Here is a 19944-nt window from a genome sequence, read left to right on the forward strand (position 1 = left end):
GCCAAAGGGGCGGGGCCTCGAAGGCCGGAAGGTGCGTCTAGGGGCGCAGCTCGCGGAGGAGGGGGGGGGACCTCCTTTCTCGGAGGGCGGGGCCGCTCAGGGTGTCAGGGGGCGTGGTTCTCGTCTGCAGCTGTCACGATGACGTCTATCCAAATCCGCATGGCTTCCGGGCTGGGGGCCACCATATAGAAAAGGCGTTCGTAGGTCTTAACACAGAAGGTCAGGCGGGGGCTGGGGCTCTGGCATAAGCAAGGGGAGAGGGTGGTTGGATTAATGTCTACGATTGTCTTCCTAAGCCCAGAACTCGTCCAGGCTGGCCTCGAACTCAGATATCTACCTGCCTCTGCCACCTCAGGGTGGGGATAAAGGTGTGTGCCACCATAACTGGCTTTTTTCATTTTAATGGTTGTTTTTACCCGGCTTCTTGTTTTGAGAGTGGGTTTGACTTCGTAGCTCAGGCTAGCCTCAGACTAGTGAGGGTTGAGTTTATACCATTCCCAGCTCGAGCCCATAATCTGACCACCAAATGGGTAAACCCCTTCTTGTGACCATTATGTTTTCAGTCCCAAGGGAAGGGGCTGAAATGTTCCGGTTTGGGCTTTTTTTGTTATTGTTGCTGCTTTCTATTTGTTTGTTTTTTGGGGTGTTGTTTTTGTTTTTGGAAGAAAAAAAAAACTAAGGCTTGAGAATTTTTTTAAATCAACTGGGATTCCAATTCGGCCTTTAAAAAGCCATAGCTGGGGGCTGGAGAGATGGACGGGCCGGTGAGAGACTGGCCACTCTGGGAGAAGACTAAGGTTCCGCTCCCAGTACTCTGACCAGAAAGTGATACCAGCCCTCTCCCCTCTCCCGTCTCTCCAGGGTCTCCATGGAGCCCTGGTCGTTCTGGAACTTGGCATGTTCCCGGCTGGCTTCACTCACAGAGATCCACCCACCTCTGTCTTCCTGGTGCTGAAGTTACAGCTACGTATCACTGTGCCCAGTGCGCATGATGCTGGGACTTGAACTCAGGGCTCTGCATGACAGACAAGCTCTGTACAGACTGAATGTCCAGTGCAGCCCCGGGCTCTGAGCTTTAGTTACGCTCCAGTGCCGGGCCGTGAGTTTAGCAAGAGTGGGCTCTCCCCAGGGTGACCTAGAGATAGGCTGAGGCTAAGGTTTGGCCCTGGGTGCTCGGCAGAAGGGCGTCCAGCACTGAGCGGAGGGTCACCTTGAAGGCACAGCGTAAGTGGTCATGGTACACTTCCTCGATGGCCTGGAAATAGATGACGCCTTTGAGCTTGGATTCTTCCTTGTCTGATGGGAAGAAAAAGAGGAAATAGATCTAGTTAAAGATAGGTGTATGTGCATGTGCGCGTGCGTGGGTACGTGTGTGTATGTGAGTGTGTGTGTGTGTGTGTGTGTGTGTTCACTTGCACGTGCTGGGGTCATTGGTTTCTAGTATAGATTATGACAATGTGGTAGGTAACTCTAAACTGGAGGAAGGTGGGTTTCTATTGCTAGATGTAAGACAGACAGGTCTAGAGACCACATAAATCTGGAAATGGGTCCAGGGACGGAAGTTCTGGAGCCCCTGGGTTCCTCTAGAAAGAAAGGATGGTTTGGGCTCTGGGTGTTCAAGTGGGTGGGACACTGTCACGGGTCTAGCCTCCCGTCTGGAGCCAGAACTGATCCAAACTCCTCTGTGTTAGTGAATAGAAGCTGGGGGAGGGGGTTCCGGATGGCTTAGGGAGGAGGGGGTTAGGAGCTGTGTTATGGGACAAAATGGCTTTAACCTAGAGTGTATGGTAGGGGCTGGGAGCCTTACCCCTGGGTCCTAGTGGCAGCAGGGAAGTGAGGGCTGGCGCGGAGGGGGGGGGGGTCCTGATTTTTCAACTCCAAGCTTGAAGTTGCCTGGCTACCGGGTCTCCCAGCTTACCAGCATAGTAAGCCAGACGGCGCGCTTGGCGGTCAAAGCAGAACCAGCGCTTCCTCCACGTTTTGATGCGGCCGCCCATCTTCACCAGGGGCCCACGACAGAAGCTCCCAGACACGCGCAAGTGGGGGCAGCTGTCCGGATTGTGGCCCCAGCGTTCCAGGTGCTGTGGGAGGTCCAGAACCCGGGGACCTGGAGGGCGTGGTGGAGGCGGGGGCGGGGCCTGCAGAGCACAGACGGGGGAGCCCTGAGCAGCCTAGGCAGCCAGCTCCAGGCAGCCTTTGCAAAGATACTCACACCCACCATCGGGAAGCCAGGTGTGTGTGGCTCACCGGGGAGGCTGAGGCAGGACCGTCATGAGTTTGAGGGCTATAGAGTCTGATAAAAGCAGGAAAACAGGGAATGTGTGCATGCCTGTCATCTCAGCACTAGGAAAGCAGAGACAGGAGGGTCAGAAGTTCAAGGTTATCCTCGGCTACATAGTGAGTTCAAAGCCAGCCTGGGCTACAAAGGGCATCCCGAAAAACCAAAACCAAAGGAAGTCTCTATTTGCCAGATGAGACTCATTGAGGTCACAAAGTTTGTGAGGCAGGGCTGGGACAGTGAACCTTACCCTCCTAAGTGAGCCCCAGTTCCCTACAGTGAGCATGGGGTACCTCAGCACCCTCCCCATCAGTCAGCCCTTGGTTATGGCGGCAGGGATCTCGGACATGCTGGTCTGTGCACAGGGCACAACAGGGACACACAGTGACCTCAACAGGGGCCGCTTGAGAAATGAAGTTACGGGCGCTGCTGCATTTTTAATGAGGACAAGTTTGTGCAGAACAGCCCTGAGGGGTACAACGCCCTTCCCGCTCCCTGGCCCTACTGAGTCGGGAGAGCTGGGGGGGTCTCTCTTAGCCCATGCGGGCTCTGCAGAGGAAGCCACTGGGATCAGAGGCATAAGCGATCACAACTGGTTTGTATAGCGCTGGGGATAGAACTCCGGCCTTAGCGCCACGCCTCCTCAGTCTTTCTATAAGACACATTTTTAAACTGCCACAAATGTTTACTCTTCGTCTATAAAATAACACCTAAAATAGTTACCGGCATACGGACAGGAAGAAGAAAGACAGAAGACAGGGGATTGTAGCTCAGGGTGCAGCTTGTGATTAACACACAAGGCTCCAAAACAAGCCAGACATACAGAAATACAAGAACAAGGGGCTGGGGGGATCGTGCGGCTGGGAAAAGGCACTTGCCACCAACCCTGATGGTCTGGGTTCCATCTCTGGGACCCCCATAGTGGAAGTAGAGAGGTCACAGTCCTCTGACCTCCGCATGTGCACTGTGGCACCTTCACCTGCCTAACTACAAACAACTTAGAGGAATAAATAAAAGATGGAGTGAAGACCTTAAGCAAAGACCATGGACGGGGATGAATGGAACAGGAGTAGGAACGGGACCTTTGGGCTTTTCTTCAAGGGTCGAACAGGACCCTTTGGGTTGGAGGACAGGAGGCGGTGGCATATAATACAAAGCAAAACCTAAGAGGCAGAAGCACCCAGAGAGAACCGGGGGGGGGGGGGGGGGGGCGGGGCGGGGGGGGAACTAACCGTGATGGCGGGAACTGCAGGGCCCGTGGAACTTTCTTGGATTCTTCTCATCCCTTCCTGTGGATTCATGTGAGTGAATCAATGAGAATCCAACCCATAAGACAGAGAAATGTCTAAGTGGGCTGGGGCTGGGGCCCTGGGTCTGAGGGAGGAAGCTGAGCCTGGAGCTCTGAGTCTGAGGGAGGAGGGTTGGGTTCTGGACCTCTAGGTCTGATGGAGGAAGGCTGGAGCTTGGACTCCTAGGTCTGAGGGAGGAGGGCTGGGTCTTGGAGCCCTGAGTCTGAGGGAGGAAGGTTGGGTTCTGAACCCCTAGGTCTGAGGGAGGAGGGCTGGGGCTGCAGTTAAGGAGTGGTCTGGGTCAAACGGCCTTTCTAAAGAGCAGGGCCTGCCGTCTCACCCTGGCCTTGAGCAGCCGTTCCCTCTCCGCCACAGCCTGCTGCAGGAGTCGCTCCATGTGTGCGATGTCTGGGTGAAGTGAGTGTCTAGGCGGACAAAGCAGAGATGTGATTGGTTACCTTGGCTGGCCTCCTTCGCCCTCCCCCCCCCCACGCCTCACCTATTCTCAGGGCCACAGTGGAGCAGCTGATAGAAAGGTCTCCCAGGGGTCCCCGCAGCTTGTGTAAGAGCAGAGGCCTCCAGGGGTCCTGAGAAAGAGGGCACAGGATGTGGAGGCCAGGTGTTTCCTCCCTCATCCCTCTGCTCCTCCCGCCCACACCCAAGCTGTTTTTCCATCTCTGTTGCAGGATGGCTGGGGGCAGGGGCAGGAAGGGAACGGAAGTGCCCTCACCTGTACAGTGGAGGGACAAAGGTCGGGAGGATCCCCTCTGGCTGGCCCTGTCTCCCCTCCTCCTGGGCAGGCTTCCTGTCCTCTGGAGACCAATAGACCCCTAAAAACACACAAAGGTTGTGTTTGTAAGGTGAGCGTCCCCGTCCCCCAGAGGTGCTTAGGATAATGGCTTCGCTGTCAGCTGTGCGCTCTGGGGTGGGGGTGGGGAGGGGGAATGGAAAAGGCTCCAACTCCCTCAGTTAGTGCATTTGTGATTTGATGACATCACTTGGAGGCGGTGCCAACTACAAGACTGGCCCTGTGTAGTGACCGCTGGTGACATGGCTCAGAAAGAGTTTGCCATGTAAGCATAAGAACTAGACATCCATCCGTGCAGGAAGCCATTGTCCAGCAAGATGGCTCCAGCCCAGGCTGCCATGTGTAATGCTCTGAGTTCAGGCCCTGTGCAGCGGAGGGACAGAGTCGACGATTCCAACCGGCGGCTCGGTGACGTTCAGGGTATGCCTGATCAGGCATTCCACTCCCCACCCCCACCCCAGTCAAGAAATAAACAAACTTGAGAAAAAAAACCAGGTGTGGTGGCAATGCCTATGGGGAGGCTGAAATAATGGACCCCTGGATGTTACTGGTCTAGCCTGATCTGTGAGCCTCAGAACCCAGTGAGAGACCCTGCCTCACAAAAACAAGAGATGCGGGCCTGGAGAGACAGGTTAGGAGATAAGAGTAACTACTGTTCATGCAAGTGTGGTTCCCAGCATTCACGTCTGGCAGCTCACAACCCCACCAGTAACCCCACTTTCAGGTCAAGTGCCCTCTTCTGGTCTCTATGGGTACTGCACTTATGTGCCTATACCCACCCATGCACAGACACACATTAAAAAATATATTTTTAAAGGGTCAGGGACACTGGGTGATAGCTAAGGATACATACAGCACTTCCAGAGGCCTGGAACTCTCCAAGGAGAGCAGGCTGGACTCAAACTCACAGAGTTCGACCTGCCTGTCTCCGGAGCGCTGGGGCCACCACACCTGGCTAGAAATAAATCTTTGAAATCAACCAAGGCAGACAGCTCCTTAGGAACAATAGCAGAGGTTAACTCTGGCATCCACACATGCATCTACACACACAAAAACAGGAACGCGCATGACAACAAGAGATGGGGGTCTCTCTCTGGAGAAGTAGGTTTCTTGGGGTATCTCCTGAGCAGGTTTACTTCGCCCCCACCCACCTGGGTTCTCTGCTTCCTGGCTGACATTCGGTGAGCAGCCCCTGCTCTGCCCCGCCCTTCTACCGAAAGGCAGACTCGTGCACATACGGATACCACAGGCCTCGGAAAGCCACCAGCTACCTGTCCCATCGGAGGCCCTCATTTTCACTCCCAGCATCAGAAATAAATAAATAAATAAATAAATAAATAAATAAATAAATAAAATAAACGAAAGGACTGGGAATGTTTCTCAGTAGAGTGCTGGCCCAACGAAGCCCTGGGTTTGACCCCCAGCATAACATGTAATTGAGCATGGTAGTACACGCCTCTAATCTCAGCACTTGGGAGCAATTCAGTACAGTGGAAGCTAGCCTGGACTACGTAAGAACCTGTCTCAAAAAAGTTCCCCCCCCCCAGTGGCCAATATTTGTTTAAAGTTTATTATCTTCCCAATTTTATATAGCTGGTTGTGGCTCTATATTCCCAGACCCAATACACTGTTGACAGAAATTGCTAAAACAAGACAGCATGCTGGCCACTGACCGAGCATGACCTCTCATTGGAGATTAGGAATCATCTAGAGGAGCTGGAGAGATGGCTCAGTGGTTAGGAGCACTGACTGCTCTTCCAAAGGTCCTGAGTTCAAATCCCAGCAACTACATGGTGGCTCACAACCATCTGTAATGGGATCTGATGCCCTCTTCTGGTATGCATGTATACATGCAGATAGAGCTCTAATATACATAAAATAAATAAATCTTTAAAAAATAAATAAATACAATCTGCTGAGTTTGTTTTTTTAAAGACGCTATCTAGAGATTGTTTGCTGTTTAAATTTTTATTTTTATTTACTTACTTATTCATTCAGAGATAGGATCTTGTTGTGTAGTCTAGGCTGGCCCTAAATTTTGCTGTAGGTGAGGCGAGCCTCAAATTCACAACCCTTTTTCCTCTGCTTCCTAAGTGCTGGAATTACAGGAGTCTGTCACCTCCTCTGGCTTTAGTTTTATTATTTTGAGACAGCATCTCTCTGTGTAGCCGAGGCTGGCCTGGGTCTCCCTTTCTTTTACCTCCTGAGTGCTGGGATGACGAGTGTGCACCACCAGACGTACATGAAAGATGTTTTCCAGTATGTGGAAAGATGTGCAAACAGGACACCAGCCTGGGCTACAGAGTGAGACCTTCACAAATAAAGGTCTGTAGAGATGAGTCAGCAGTTAAGAGAACTGCCAGAGGACCCAGGTTCGATTCTCAGCACCCACAAGGTGACTCACAACCATCTACGATTCCAGTTCCAAGAGATACGACACCCTCTGGCCGCCACAGGTACTGCATGCATGTATACACACAACAAACACAGGCAGAACCCTCACAGACATAAAATAAGATAAACCAATCTAAAAGTAAACCTTAGCCATTAGGAATGCTAGAGGAAAATACTCAAGATAGAGGCATAGGCGAGAACTTTCTGAAAAGGGTTCAAACCACACAGGGAATAATCCCGAGAGCTGTGGAACAGGATTGTGTAGGATTAAACGGCTTTTCTACTGCAGGAAAGAACAGCAAAGTGAAGAGATAGCCCCAGAATCCCCGCGGCACTTCAGATGAACCCTGCGTCTAGATCTACAGTCTAGGCATTAGAACACGCACGCACGCACGCAGGCACGCACGCAGGCACGCACACCCCAAGAGAACCCAATTCTGCTAAACAAGAATAGCCTAATGAACTGAGTACACCACTCTCAAAAGGGAAAACAAATTGCCCACAGATGTTTTATAAGGTGCTGAACGGGGTCGTAGAGAAGGTTTAGTGGTTAAGAGCACTGGCTGCTCTTCCGTAGGACCGGGTTTGGTGTTCGATCCACGGCACCCACATGGTGGCTCACAACCCTCTGTAACACCAGTTCTAGAAGATCTGATGCCCTCTTCTGGCCTCTGAGGACATCAGACACGCGTTTGGTACATAAACCTATATATGAAGCTGAGGCAGAGTGCTGGACCAGAAGGCGGGGAGAGAGAAGACTTCTTTAAAGTAGCGTGTTGGTCACTCTTAAATTTCACTCTTGTTACAGGCTCTCATCTTGCATGGGAGACGTGATGTTATGCAAAATGATTGATAATAAGAATAAACAGAGTCGGGCTGGAGAGATGGCTCAGTGGTTAGGAGCACTGTCTGCTCTTCCATAGGTCCTGAGTTCAAATCCCAGCAACCACATGGTGGCTCACAACCATCTGTAATGGGATCTGATGCCCTCTTCTGGTGTGTCTGAGGACAGCTACAGTGAACTTATATAATAAATAAATAAATAAATAAATAAATAAATAAATAAATAAATAAATAAATAAATGGATAGATAAATAAATAAATGTTAAAAAAAAAAAAGAATAAAGAGTCATCTACTATCCCGTGAGCAAGTGTCCCCATCCATCCTCCCATCCCTTCAACCCAAGGAAGAGAGCACCAGTGGAGGTTCACGGACCTCTGCTGCCAGCCCCTCCCTCCCCCGTGTGCACATGCGCAGATGGGGGCAGCACCTGCAGGGAACTGTGCACAGAGAAGAGGCATGAAGAGGTGGAGCTAGCGGCAGCATGCGCAGTGGGGTCCTGCAGCACCAGCAGCTGACGGTCCGTCTTCTGTGTGAACAGCAACTGGGAAGAGAGAGCAATGGTTACAGAAAGCCAGGGATGGGGTGCGGTGGGGTGGGGGTGGGGCTAGTGGGATGGCTGAGTGGTTAATTGCGCTGGCTGCTCTTCCAGAGGATCCAAGTTTGATTCTCAGCCCCCACATGGAGGCTCACAACCATCTTTAACTCCAGGCCCAGGGGGTCCAGTACCCTCTTCTAGCCTCTTTGGGCACTGGGCATACATGTGGTGCACAGATAGACAGACAGATCACACATGCACGCACAGTAGGGACTTGGTTTCAGGACACACACACACACACACACACACACACACACACACACACAGAACTGACAGTTCATAGATGCTCTAGCCCCAGACTGCCAGTACCAGTCCATTTCTCAGATGGAAAAGCAAAGGTCTGATCACAAGAGAGCCAGAATACAGTCCTCACCGCTCAGTTTCCCAGCAGGAGTCACAGATATGGGCACAGAAACCCAGTTCTCTGGCCGGTACTTCACCCTCTCAACACACACACCCAAGACTCCTTGTCCTAAGGTCCAAGGGAGGAGGTCTGAGACATAGACTTCTGAGAGAGAAGCGCTGAGCCTGGACTCAAGGCTGAGGGAGGAGACAGAAGCTCACACTCCTGGTGCCTGAAGGTGTGAGAGGCTGGGGCCCAGGTCTGAAGGAGAAGGACTAGCAGGTACAGGAAATCCCCTACCTTGGTGAGAGCTTGGTCGGGTTCAGAGAAGCCCCCACATGTTCCCTGAAGGCAGTTGAGCTCAAACAGCCGGGTCCGTTCCTGGGAGAGGGGGAGGGGGAGGGAGAGGTGGCGATACCTCACAACACAGGCAGAAGAAGAGCATCTGACTTTGGGCACTGGGAGGTGAGGGTGGGGCTGGTCTGGGGAGCAACGCACCTGTGTCAGAGCCTGAACAGCCTCCTCTTTCTTCCTGCTCAGCCCCCAGCTCTCTGCGGCCATCTGCTCCCCCAGAGACCTGAGCTGTTCCTCCAGGACCTGGATGCGGCGCTGCAGGGGACCCCATTTTGGTCATTCACTTGCCTTCCCGGGATTCCAGGCTGCCCTCCCCAGGTGCCCTTTATCCCCACCCCCACCCCAGAGACCTCAGGCCATCACTAAGCCCCCTGGGCACTCTTTTAGTTTATAAAGGCCAAGGCCCAGAAGTTGTCTAGGGTTGAAGACAGATGCCAAGGGAGACTCAGAAACTCATCAGGATCAGAGGGGCGCAGACATTGAGTGTCTTGCAAGAGGACCCAAGTTCAGGTCCCAGCACCCATAACAGGAGACTACTCCAGCCCCAAGAGATCTGACACTTGCTATGGCCTCTCTATGGACTCCTGCACACACACACACACACACAGACACACACACATACACCACACACACACACACACACACACAGTTAAAGTAAGTAAATAAAAATAAGCCTTAGGCCAGGAGTGGTGGTGCATGTCTCTGATTCCAGCATGTGGGAGGCAGAGGCAGGCAGACCTGAGGCCAGCCTGGTCTACAGAGTGAGTCCAGGATAGCCAGGGCTACAAAGAGAAATGCTGCTTCAAAAAACAAAACAAAACAAAAAAACATAATAATAATAATAATAATAATAATAATAATAATAATAATAATATCTTAAAGAACACAGAAAAGGGAGCCGTACCTGTAATTTTAACACCCAAGAGCCTTAGAATTGAGGCCAGCCTGGGCTACATAGTGAGTCCTAGGCTAGCCTTGGCTACAGAGTCCCTATCTCAAAAACGAAAGGAACTGGGGAATGTGGCACCGTTGGCAGAGTGCTTGCCTGGGAGCCTTGAAGTCGTGGGTTCCACCCTCGGCATAAACTGGGTGAGATGGAGCACATCTGCAGTCCCAGCACTCCAAAGGCTGAGGCAGGAGGATTACAAGTTTAAAGTCATCCTGGGCTACACAGCTGGTGCCAGGCAGCCTGGGCCACACGCAGACAGAAAGCAACGGAAGGAAAAGAAAACCAACAACAATCTACAGGAAGAGGTGTGGGAAGGAGACCCCAGTCGGTTTAACCACAAACGGGTGGGAAGCTGATCTGCATAGCTAAGCTGGTCCCCACAGGACAAGGCTACACTCGGAACATAGAACTCATAAAATGCACGAGTAGCTGGGGCCAGTGAGAGGGCTCAGAAGGTAAAGGTGCTTGCTGCCAGACCTCACAACATGAGTTCGATCCCAGGGAATATAGTGGAAGGAAAGAACGGGCTTCTGCTTTCTGGTTTCCATGAATACAGTGGCACGCATGCTCTAACACATATAGAAATAAATACATGAATTTAAAAGTAAAAAGAAAAAATGCCCAGCTCTTCCCTTTTACAGTATAAGAAAAAGCAACAGGATGTACCTCAGATTCAGCAGTACGGGGTCGGTGGCTCATGGATAGTTATCACTGTGTCTGACACATTGTGAATGTCCCAGAACCATCGTGAAAATGGGGGAGAGGGGCGGCGTGGAGAAGGAGGAAGGGCTGGTCTAGGGAACTCACCCTGTGCTGGGCCACACTGGCCTGAAGTTCTCGGACCTTGGAGTCTGGAGCTGGGCCATCAGGGCTTTCCCGTTCCTCCCCCACGCGGCTCTCGCGTTCCAGCTGCTGGAACTCCAGATCCTCATAAGTGCGTTGTGCTGCGTCCAACTGCTCTCTGATCTGAGGGTGGGGACACAGGGGACTGGAGTCTGGATCCCTAGACCTAAGGAGGGAGTGAGCGGGTGGGCTCGACCCAGGCCCCTAGATCTGAGGGAGAAGACAGGTCAGAAGAAGGGCTGGGGCCTGGACTCATGGACCCAAAGGAAGATGACTGGGGCCTAGAACCCCACACCTGAGGGAGGAGGGCTGGGTTCTAGAGCCCCACATGTGAGGGAGGAAGACTGGTGCCTAGAACCTCGCAATTGAGGGAGGGCTGGGGCCTAGAACCCCACACCTGAGGAAGGAGGGCTGGGGCCTAGAACCCCACACCTGAGGGAGGAGGGCTGGGGCCTAGAACCCCACACCTGAGGGAGGAGGACTGGGGCCTAGAACCCCACACCTGAGGGAGGAGGGCTGGGGCCTAGAACCCCACATCTGAAGGAGGAGGGCTGGGGCCTAGAACCCCACACCTGAGGGAGGAGGGCTGGGTTCTAGAACCCCACACCTGAGGGAGGAGGGCTGGGGCCTAGAACCCCACACCTGAGGGAGGAGGGCTGGGGCCTAGAACCCCACATCTGAAGGAGGAGGGCTGGGGCCTAGAACCCCACACCTGAGGGAGGAGGGCTGGGTTCTAGAACCCCACACCTGAGGGAGGAGGGCTGGGGCCTAGAACCCCACACCTGAGGGAGGAGGGCTGGGGCCTAGAACCCCACACCTGAGGGAGGAGGGCTGGGGCCTAGAACCCCGCATCTGAAGGAAGAGGGCTGGAGCCTAGAACCCCACGTCTGAGGAAGGACTGGAGCCTAGAACCCCACATCTGAGGGAGGAGGGCTGGAGCCTAGAACCCCACATCTGAGGGAAAGGGGCTGGAGCCTAGAACCCCACATCTGAAGGAGGACTGGGGCTTAGAACCCCACACCTGAGGAAAGATGACTGGGACAAGACTTTTTAGTCCTAGTGGAAGACAGACATGGAATCCACTTCTAAGCAGGTCCAAAGAGCCCGCACCTCTTGTACCCCTTGTGAGAGCCGCTCTCTCTGGTCCTCTGGCTGTGAGTCAAGCTGTCCTTGGGCCTCCCTAAGTCTCTGGCGAAGACTCTCCACATGATCCCGCTCCTGGCTCAGCTGCCTCTGCTCCTGAGAGAACAAGCAGGCTGTGGACCTTGACTCAGGCAAGGAAACAACCCAACCAGGACCCAGGCCCTGCTGGGGTGTCTGCTCCTCACAGCGGGACCCCCCAGGTCTGCTCTATGGCCCTGCCCTAGAAGAGTTACCAAGGAAACCATATAAGAAACAAAAGACAGCCAAACAAGGTGGCATATGGCTATAAACCCAGCACTTGATAGGTGGGGACAGGAGAATGGCAAGTTCAAGACTAGCCTGGGTCAAAGAACCAGACCTTATAAATGAAGTAAGGATGGGAGGGAAGAAGGGAGGGAGAGACAACTAGGAAGAAGGAAGGAGAAGCCAGGGTCATGCTGTGTGAACATGGAGAGATAAGGTAGGTCAGCCTCAGGCCCTGCTCTCCAGCACAGCACACAGCTGTGAGGCACTGAGACAGGCAACACTCCACCTTCATTATTACTATTGATTCATTTATCTTTCTGCAGCCTAGTGGATTGAATCTTAGGTATGACATACCAGTGCTGCACTGGAAGCCACGCCCCCAGCCCCTCACTCGGGGATTCTAGGAAGGGGCTCCACCACTGAGCCACACCCCAGCCCCTCACTGGGGATTCTAGGAGGGGCTCTACCCCTAAGCCACGCCCCCAGCCCTTTACTGGGGGATTCTAGGCAGGGGCTCTACCACTGAGCCACGCCCCCAGCCCCTCCCTGGGGGATTCTAGGCAGGGGCTCTACCACTGAGCCACGCCCCCAGCCCCTCACTGGGGGATTCTAGGCAGGGGCTTTACTATTGAGTTACACCCCCAGCCCCTCACTGGGGGATTCTAGGAGGGGCTCTACCACTGAGCCACGCCCCCAGCCCCTCCCTGGGGGATTCTAGGAGGGGCTCTACCACTGAGCCACGCCCCCAGCCCCTCACTGGGGGATTCTAGGAGGGGCTCTACCACTGAGCCACGCCCCCAGCCCCACTGAGCCACGCCCCCAGCCCCTCACTGGGGGATTCTAGGAGGGGCTCTACCACTGAGCCACGCCCCCAGCCCCACTGAGCCACGCCCCCAGCCCCTCACTGGGGGATTCTAGGAGGGGCTCTACCACTGAGCCACGCCCCCAGCCCCACTGAGCCACGCCCCCAGCCCCTCACTGGGGGATTCTAGGAGGGGCTCTACCCCTAAGCCACGCCCCCAGCCCAGGAGTATCTGAGGCAGTAGTAGGGGATGACATGGAGGATGTTGTATGTAAGGTTCACTTTGGTTTGGTCAAATGTTATCACTGGGGTCAATATGGAGTCATGGAAAAAAAGAGATCGCCATGGTCAGAAGGTCTTTCAGCAAGGAGGGTGCAAGCCTGAGCCAAGCCCAGGGAAGTGTGACTGGAAGATAAGGAGAGAAGACAGGAAGGAGGGTGCACAGCGAGTGTTGTTCTCAAGGAGAGGAACAGGGGTATGCAGGGCAAGGCGCAGGATTGTGGTCTGGTGATAGAAGGGACACCAAGCTCACACTGTGGAGAAGAGGGAGTCTGAGGGAGGAGGGCTGGGGCCTGGAGCCCTGGGTCTGAGGGAGGAGGGCTGGGGCCTGGAGCCCTGGGTCTGAGGGAGGAGGGCTGGGGCCTGGAGCCCTGGGTCTGAGGGAGGAGGGCTGGGGCCTGGAGCCCTGGGTCTGAGGGAGGAGGGCTGGGGCCTGGACCCCTGGGTCTGAGGGAGGAAGGGCTGGGGCCTGGAGCTCTGGGTCTGAGGGAGGAAGGGCTGGGGCCTGGACCCCTGGGTCTAAGGGAGGAGGGCTGGGGCCTGGAGCCCTGGGTCTGAGGGAGGAAGGGCTAGGAACTCAGATTTCTGCGTCTGAGGGGGTGCGGGGGAATGACTAGAACCCAGAACCCTAGACAAACAGAACCAAACCTCAAGAGATAAGGCGTAGGGTGATAGGAGGCAGCTCCTGAACAGACAGACGGACACAGCTGACAATGTCAACGGAGCTGTAACACTGACTTTTTCAGACCAAGCCAAGCAGTGCCCTGGAGGGAAGTCGACAGATTTAGATAAAAAGTCTTAAGATCGGTGTGACTCACTGAGGCCTGTCCCTCAGACTCAGTGGGAAGGCACAAAGCAGGCTGTCATCTTGCCACGCCTCTACAGCCAAGAGACCATGTGCTCCCAGAGAACAGAGCGGGCACTGACTGGCCCACAGCCACATGGTCAGCCACATCCTGGCTATAAGCTGACAACTCAGATCCTTGCCGGGAGCCATCATACAGACCGGCAATTCCAGGACTTGGGTGGTGAAGGCCAGGGGACCAGAAGTTCAAAGTCATCCCCAAACACAAGTTCAGCACCAGTCTGGGCTACAGACCCTGGGTACGGTGGAGTAGGAAGAGGGGGAGGGGGAAGAGAAGGAGGTAGCGCCAGCTGCTTCTGCTATAAGGATAACACAAAATTCAAGTGGACCTGGTGATGCCTGAAATCCCAGGACTTGAGATGGAAGCAGAAAAAAATCAGGAGTTCGTGGTCACCCTCAGCTACGTAGTGAGTTCAAGGCCAGCCTGGGTTATCTGAGATACTATCTCAAAAACCAAAACGATGGTGCTGGACAGGTTAAGAGCAAGACTGCTACCTTGTGGAGACGCTGAGTTTGTGTCTAGCAGCAGACAACAATCCGGCCTCAGGGGTTCTGAATTCTCCTTCTGGGCTCAGAGACCACACACTTGCATGTTACGAGCACAAACACAAACCAAATCAACAATTAAACAATATATTTTTTAAAGGCCTGAAGATGCTGGGCAGTGTGGCACATGCCCTTAATCCCAGTATTTGGGAGGCAGAGGCAGACTAATCAGGTTAACAACAACAACAACAAAAGGTCGTAAGAAGCAGAAGCGTGGGGATACAATGGTTTGAGTCTAGCCTGAACTATATAGCAAATTCCAGACCGGCCAGAGCCACCTAGTAAGACACTAGCTTGAAAACACAAACAAAACAGAACAACCATAAACTATCACACCCGGGACACCTAGTTTCTTCAGCAAGCAACAAACATGTAGGCAGGTAGGGGAGGCTCACTAGGCCCATTAGAGGCAAAACAAGACTTAAGATAAACAATTACGACACACCGGTCCGGTGCACACCTGTAACCCCGGCACTCAGGAGGCTGAGAAAAGAGAATTACGGGTTCGAGGCCAGTCAGGGACACTTAGGGGAATCAAGTCTCAAATACCACACACACACACACACACACACACAAGAAAGTTCTCATTTTTCTGTGGTACCCACTAAAACATATCCAAGTAATATTACTTCCACAATGAGCATTTAAAACTTGGAACGAGGTGAGGATGTGCTCAATGGTAGACCCCCTCGCCTTTGCCTAGAATCCCCCAGTGAGGGGCTGGGGGCGTGGCTCAGCCTTGTGTGTTTGATTTAGACTCTTAGAATCCAGGAATATCCAGACCGCGTAGGATGAAAGAAGAATATTAAATGAGTCGCTACTAAAGCCGAGGAGAACAAGACACCAGCCCAACTGAGTGTTCAATTTTTAAGCGTCTGAAATGTTTGCTAGCACACCATTAAACTGTGAAATGAGAAAGGACGGCCAAGAAAGTCAGGCATCCAAACCAGGCCTGGGAAAGAGGAGGAAAATGAGGAACAGGAGGTCCGACCGGGGGATGTTCCGGCCCGGAAGCTGAAGTCAGGACGAAAGGACCATGATCAAGTCGCCGGTCACACCAACCTGTTCCCGCTGTTCTGGGCTGCTCTGCTGGGGCTCCACCCGCTGGCCCAGGAGCTCCCGCAGCTGCTCCTCCTCCCGCCGAGCGGCCACCCGTTCCCCCGCCAGCTCACCCCGGAGCAGGGCCACCTCCACCTCCATCTGCAGAAAACAGAAAAACAAAACAAAGCGAGGATTTGGGTGCAGCAGCCAGTGGAGGACGGAGCTGGAAGTCTGGAAGACGTCCCAAGCCTTAAACTTGCAGGTTCCCTCATGGGTTGACTTTCCAAAGGGCTCCCCATCCTCACCTCAATCCTCAATTCCTTCTTCTGGCGCTGCAACTCCTTCACCCGCTGCTCCATCAGAGCCACGCGAGTCAGGGCCTCCAGCTGCTGTCCACGCAGCCGCCGCGCCGCCCCCCGCAGCTCTTCCCCAGAAGGAAGGCATGGGGAAGGTGTGGCTGGAATCGGAGTGGCAGGCGTAGCCTCGGGCTGAAATTAGAGAGGGTGTGATGAGAACGGAGTCTCGTCCCCCCCCCCCCCCACCTATAGTCACCAAACAGGTCTGGTCCCACCCCAGTAGTGCCTCTGGGGGATCACGAGAGCTGCCTAGTCCAACTACTTCCTTTTGGGTCCGAATGGGAGAGCGTAAAGCGGAGGGGGCGCGTGGAGGGGGTAGCTGCAGGTTCGGAACCATACAAAGCCACCACGCTCTGACGCTGAACTGTAGAGCTTGCTTCCTTTCTTTTTTCTCTTTTTCCTTCTTTCTTCCTCCATTTCTTTCTTTTCCCTTTCTTTCCTCTTATTCTTCCTCCATTTCTTCCTTTCTCGTTCCCTTTCTTTCCTTTTCCCCCCATTTTTTCCTTTCTTTCTCGTTCCCTTTCTTTTCCTCCATTTCTTCCTTCATTTCTCTTTCCTTTTCTTTCCCCTTTCTTTACTCTTTCTTTCCTTTTTTTCTTCCTTCATTTTTCTTTCCCTTTTCTTTCCTTTTCTCTTCCTTCATTTCTTCCTTTCTTTCTCTTTCCCTTTTTCTCTTTCTTTCCTTTTTTCTTCCTCCATATCTTCCTTCCTTTCTCTTTCCCTTTCTTTTCCTTTTCTTTCTTTTTTCTTCCTCCATCTCTTCCTTCCTTTCCCTTTCCTTTCCTTTGCCTACCTTCATGTATTCCATTCTTTCCTTCTTTCTTTTTTGTACCTGAATGCCAGTGGGAGTCAGAGGATTCTTGTCTTACATCAATGTGGGTCCTGGGGATTGAACCCTGGTTATCAGACTTGACAGCAAGAGCCTTTGTACCCTATGAGCTCACCTGTCTCTGAGTCTCCACCTCTTGGGATCTCTTTTACAGAGTCCCTGGATCTCTCTCCTTCCTGACTTCGACTCTTCTATCTTGGCATTTCTTCTTTCTGTTTGTCTTCTGGGACTGTGTGTCTTCCCTGTGTCTCTCTTTGGGTCTATGTCTCACTCCCTGTGTCTCTGCAGTACCTCGTTTCTCTGTTTCAACTCAGGTCTCTCTGGCCTGTCTATGGGTATCTGTCCTTGACTCCGGATCTCTGTCTAATCTCTCTCCAAATGCTCTGCTGTGTCTTCCTGGGTGTCTGTCTGTCCGTCTGAACCCCACCCCCGGGGGCTGATCCCTCACCTCTTCGCGGCAGCTCTCCGTGCTGCTACCTTCTTCCACTTCTTCCTCTTCCTCGGCCGGCCGCCCAGCTCCCTGGCAGCTTGAAGGCTCCGTTGGGACCTCGGGTTCCTTGTGCTCTTGGGGATCCTCGGGGTGCCCCTGAGGCTGCACGGCCCCTTGAGGCTGGACCTCGACCGCGCATTCCGGAACCTGCGGCGACGAAGAGCCCTCCTCTAGGGTGCTGGGTGTCCCCATGGCCGCTTCGAATTCCTGTGGGGTGGGCGTGGTTAGGGCTCTGAGGCGTGGTCTGATGTTTGTGGGCGTGGTCTAGAGCGCTGTGAGCGTGCCCAGGGGGCGGAACCCAAAGGTTCAGAGACTGGCTCTGGGCATTCCGAGGATGTGGTTTTCCTGGGGACCCGCTTGTGACTGGGGCGAGGCTGTCGACTCCGATGCTGACACACACACACACACACCTAGAGGTGGGAAGAAAATTTGAGTCGGGAGTCCCAGCGCTCCCCGTGCTGGGACGTCGCACACTGAGCCTTCCCTTTGCCCCAGTGCAAGTCACCCATGCAGCCCTCCCCCAGTTTCCTGCCTCAAAGAGACCCCATCTCCTCCACCCCTCGGGACTAGCCCGGCCCTCCTCTCTGGAGCTCCACAGTTGGGTCCCGATCCACCTGTAAGGCGGCAGCGTTCAAGGCTCCTCACCCCAGGATCCAGAACTCGGGGCTCGCAACATCTACCTCTCCGGATGAGCCCGGGGCCCCAACGCCTCCGTTCCCGGGAGCAGATCCCCGTAGGTCGCCAGCCTCCTTCCTGGCTCTGCGCAGGGCACTGCTGCTTCTGCGGCTAAACAGGTGGCTGGAAGGAGGGAGGAGAGAGAGGCCGCCCCGTCCCCCTCCCCAGCAGCCCGGAAGTGGAGGGGGGGACAACAGGTCCGACAGCTCTCCTGGGAGGAGGGAGCCAGCAGCCTGCCCCGCCCGCAGCCCAGGCACCCAGCCATCCCGGCCCCTCCAGCTCCACCCAGCGAGAGCCCAGCGCCCAGACCTCCCACTCAGCCTCCCGTGCCCCCATTCCGGTGTCCCTGGAGGGCCGGGTTTAGCTACCTGCATGCAGCAGCCTCCTTAAGGCCGAGACCCAGGAAATCCTCAAAGGAAGATAGGAATGAAGATGGGGGCCTCTCCCCTCTAATAAGCCCTTTGGAAGGGCCCTGACCGGTTTAGGGAGCCGGACAAGGGGAGGGGGTATCCCGGACTGAGTCAGCGATCTGCCCAGAGACAGAGTGTGCCCCACACGTACACAGTTTACTATGGGGTGGAGCGTGGAGGTTAAAGATCACAGCCAGACCCTTTCCTCTCTGGACAGAAACAGGAAAATATCTGGTATGCAAAACCCGACTGTTAGTCGTCAGGAGCTGTGCAAAAAAAAAAAAAAAAAAACACTTGACACACCCCAGTGTTGTACCACCCCACAGCCCACAGAAAAAAAAAGATAGACCGTCTGTCTCCATTTTACACCTATGGGAACCGAGGCTGAAGAAAACAAATAGACCCAGGATCTAAATGGCTTTTATGTTATTTATTATTATTTGTGTGTGTGTGAAAGATAGTACAGGCACATAAGACACACACACATACACACGCGCGCGCACACACACACCATGGACGGAGGTCAGAGGACAACTCTGGGAAGATGTTGCCTTCCACCATAGGATTCAGGCATGGAATTCAAATCATCTTGTCGGCAAGGGCCTTATACTCTCAACCCTCCTGATACCCCACGCTACCTGTCTGTCTCTCGAAATCTGCATTCATAGCTACTTTGCAACCCGGGAGGGACAGGGGCAGAGGGGAGTTGGTGGTATGAGCGGGGTGCTAGGGGTCAGACATCTGGTCAGATTTATCAGTTCACTGAAGCATCCTGTTGTTATCTGCGTTACACAGGTCAGGAAGCTGAGGGGTGGAGGGGGCTCCTTTGGCCTGGGACTCCCAGGAGGAGGGGCTCACACAGGGTTATGTGCTGTGGTGCAGACTGTGAGAATACCTCCCCTACATCAGTGTGCGCACCTGCTGTCTGCTTCCAGTCCCCCCCCCCCCCCGCTCCCTTATGTTAGGGGCAAGGGAGATAAGCTTCTGGGGGACCCATGCTGGGAATTTCTTCCCCCCCCCAGGGACCAGCCACAGGATGGTATAATACAGAATAGAGTTTATTCAGGTCATAGAGGGAGTTAAGAGGGTGGTAGGGGCAGAGAGAGAGAGAGAGAGAGAGAGAGAGAGAGAGAGAGAGAGAGAGAGAAGAGAAAGGGAGAGAGAAGAAGAAGAAGAAGAAGAAGAGGAGGAGGAGGAGACTAGAGAAGTAGAGGCCCAGCACATGGAGAGGGGGGGAAGGGAATGGGGAGAGGAGGGTGGGGGGGACAAGAGAGAGCAACAGAGAGTAAGAAGTAAGAGAACAACAGAGAGGGAGGAGGGGGCAAGCAGCTCCTTTTATAGTGCCCGGTAACTGGGGTGGAACATACCTGGCTATTGCCAGGTAACTGTGGGGTGGGGTTCACAGAATTCAACACCTTAGACCTTCATTCCTGTCCCCGTAGACCTGACCACTGCTAGCCCTGTCTCCTCCTCCCCTTTTATGTTTATAGCTGTCTAGCCTAAATGTATGTCTGTGCGTACCTGGTACCCACAGAGGCCAGATCCCCGGGAACTGGAGTTACAGA

The 19944-nt window shown here is 53.8% G+C and overlaps 1 protein-coding gene across 1 annotated transcript; it reads right to left on the minus strand.

The window, feature by feature from the left end:
- Positions 1-104: 104 nt before the first annotated feature.
- On the minus strand, positions 105-17486 carry PHLDB3 (pleckstrin homology like domain family B member 3; the record flags this gene model as incomplete). Its single annotated transcript, XM_080908380.1, has 15 exons — positions 105-239; positions 1211-1296; positions 1919-2138; positions 3511-3567; positions 3908-3992; positions 4067-4154; positions 4298-4397; positions 8041-8154; positions 8852-8932; positions 9050-9160; positions 10662-10820; positions 11808-11936; positions 15641-15778; positions 15925-16107; positions 17253-17486. 15 exons carry the CDS (start codon positions 17484-17486, stop codon positions 105-107), a joined length of 1920 nt encoding a protein of 639 aa, XP_080764506.1.
- Between the last annotated feature and the right edge of the window lie 2458 nt (positions 17487-19944).

This window comes from Micromys minutus, assembly GCF_963924665.1.
Source record: "Micromys minutus genome assembly, chromosome: 32".
In the NCBI taxonomy this organism is placed as follows: domain Eukaryota; kingdom Metazoa; phylum Chordata; class Mammalia; order Rodentia; family Muridae; genus Micromys; species Micromys minutus.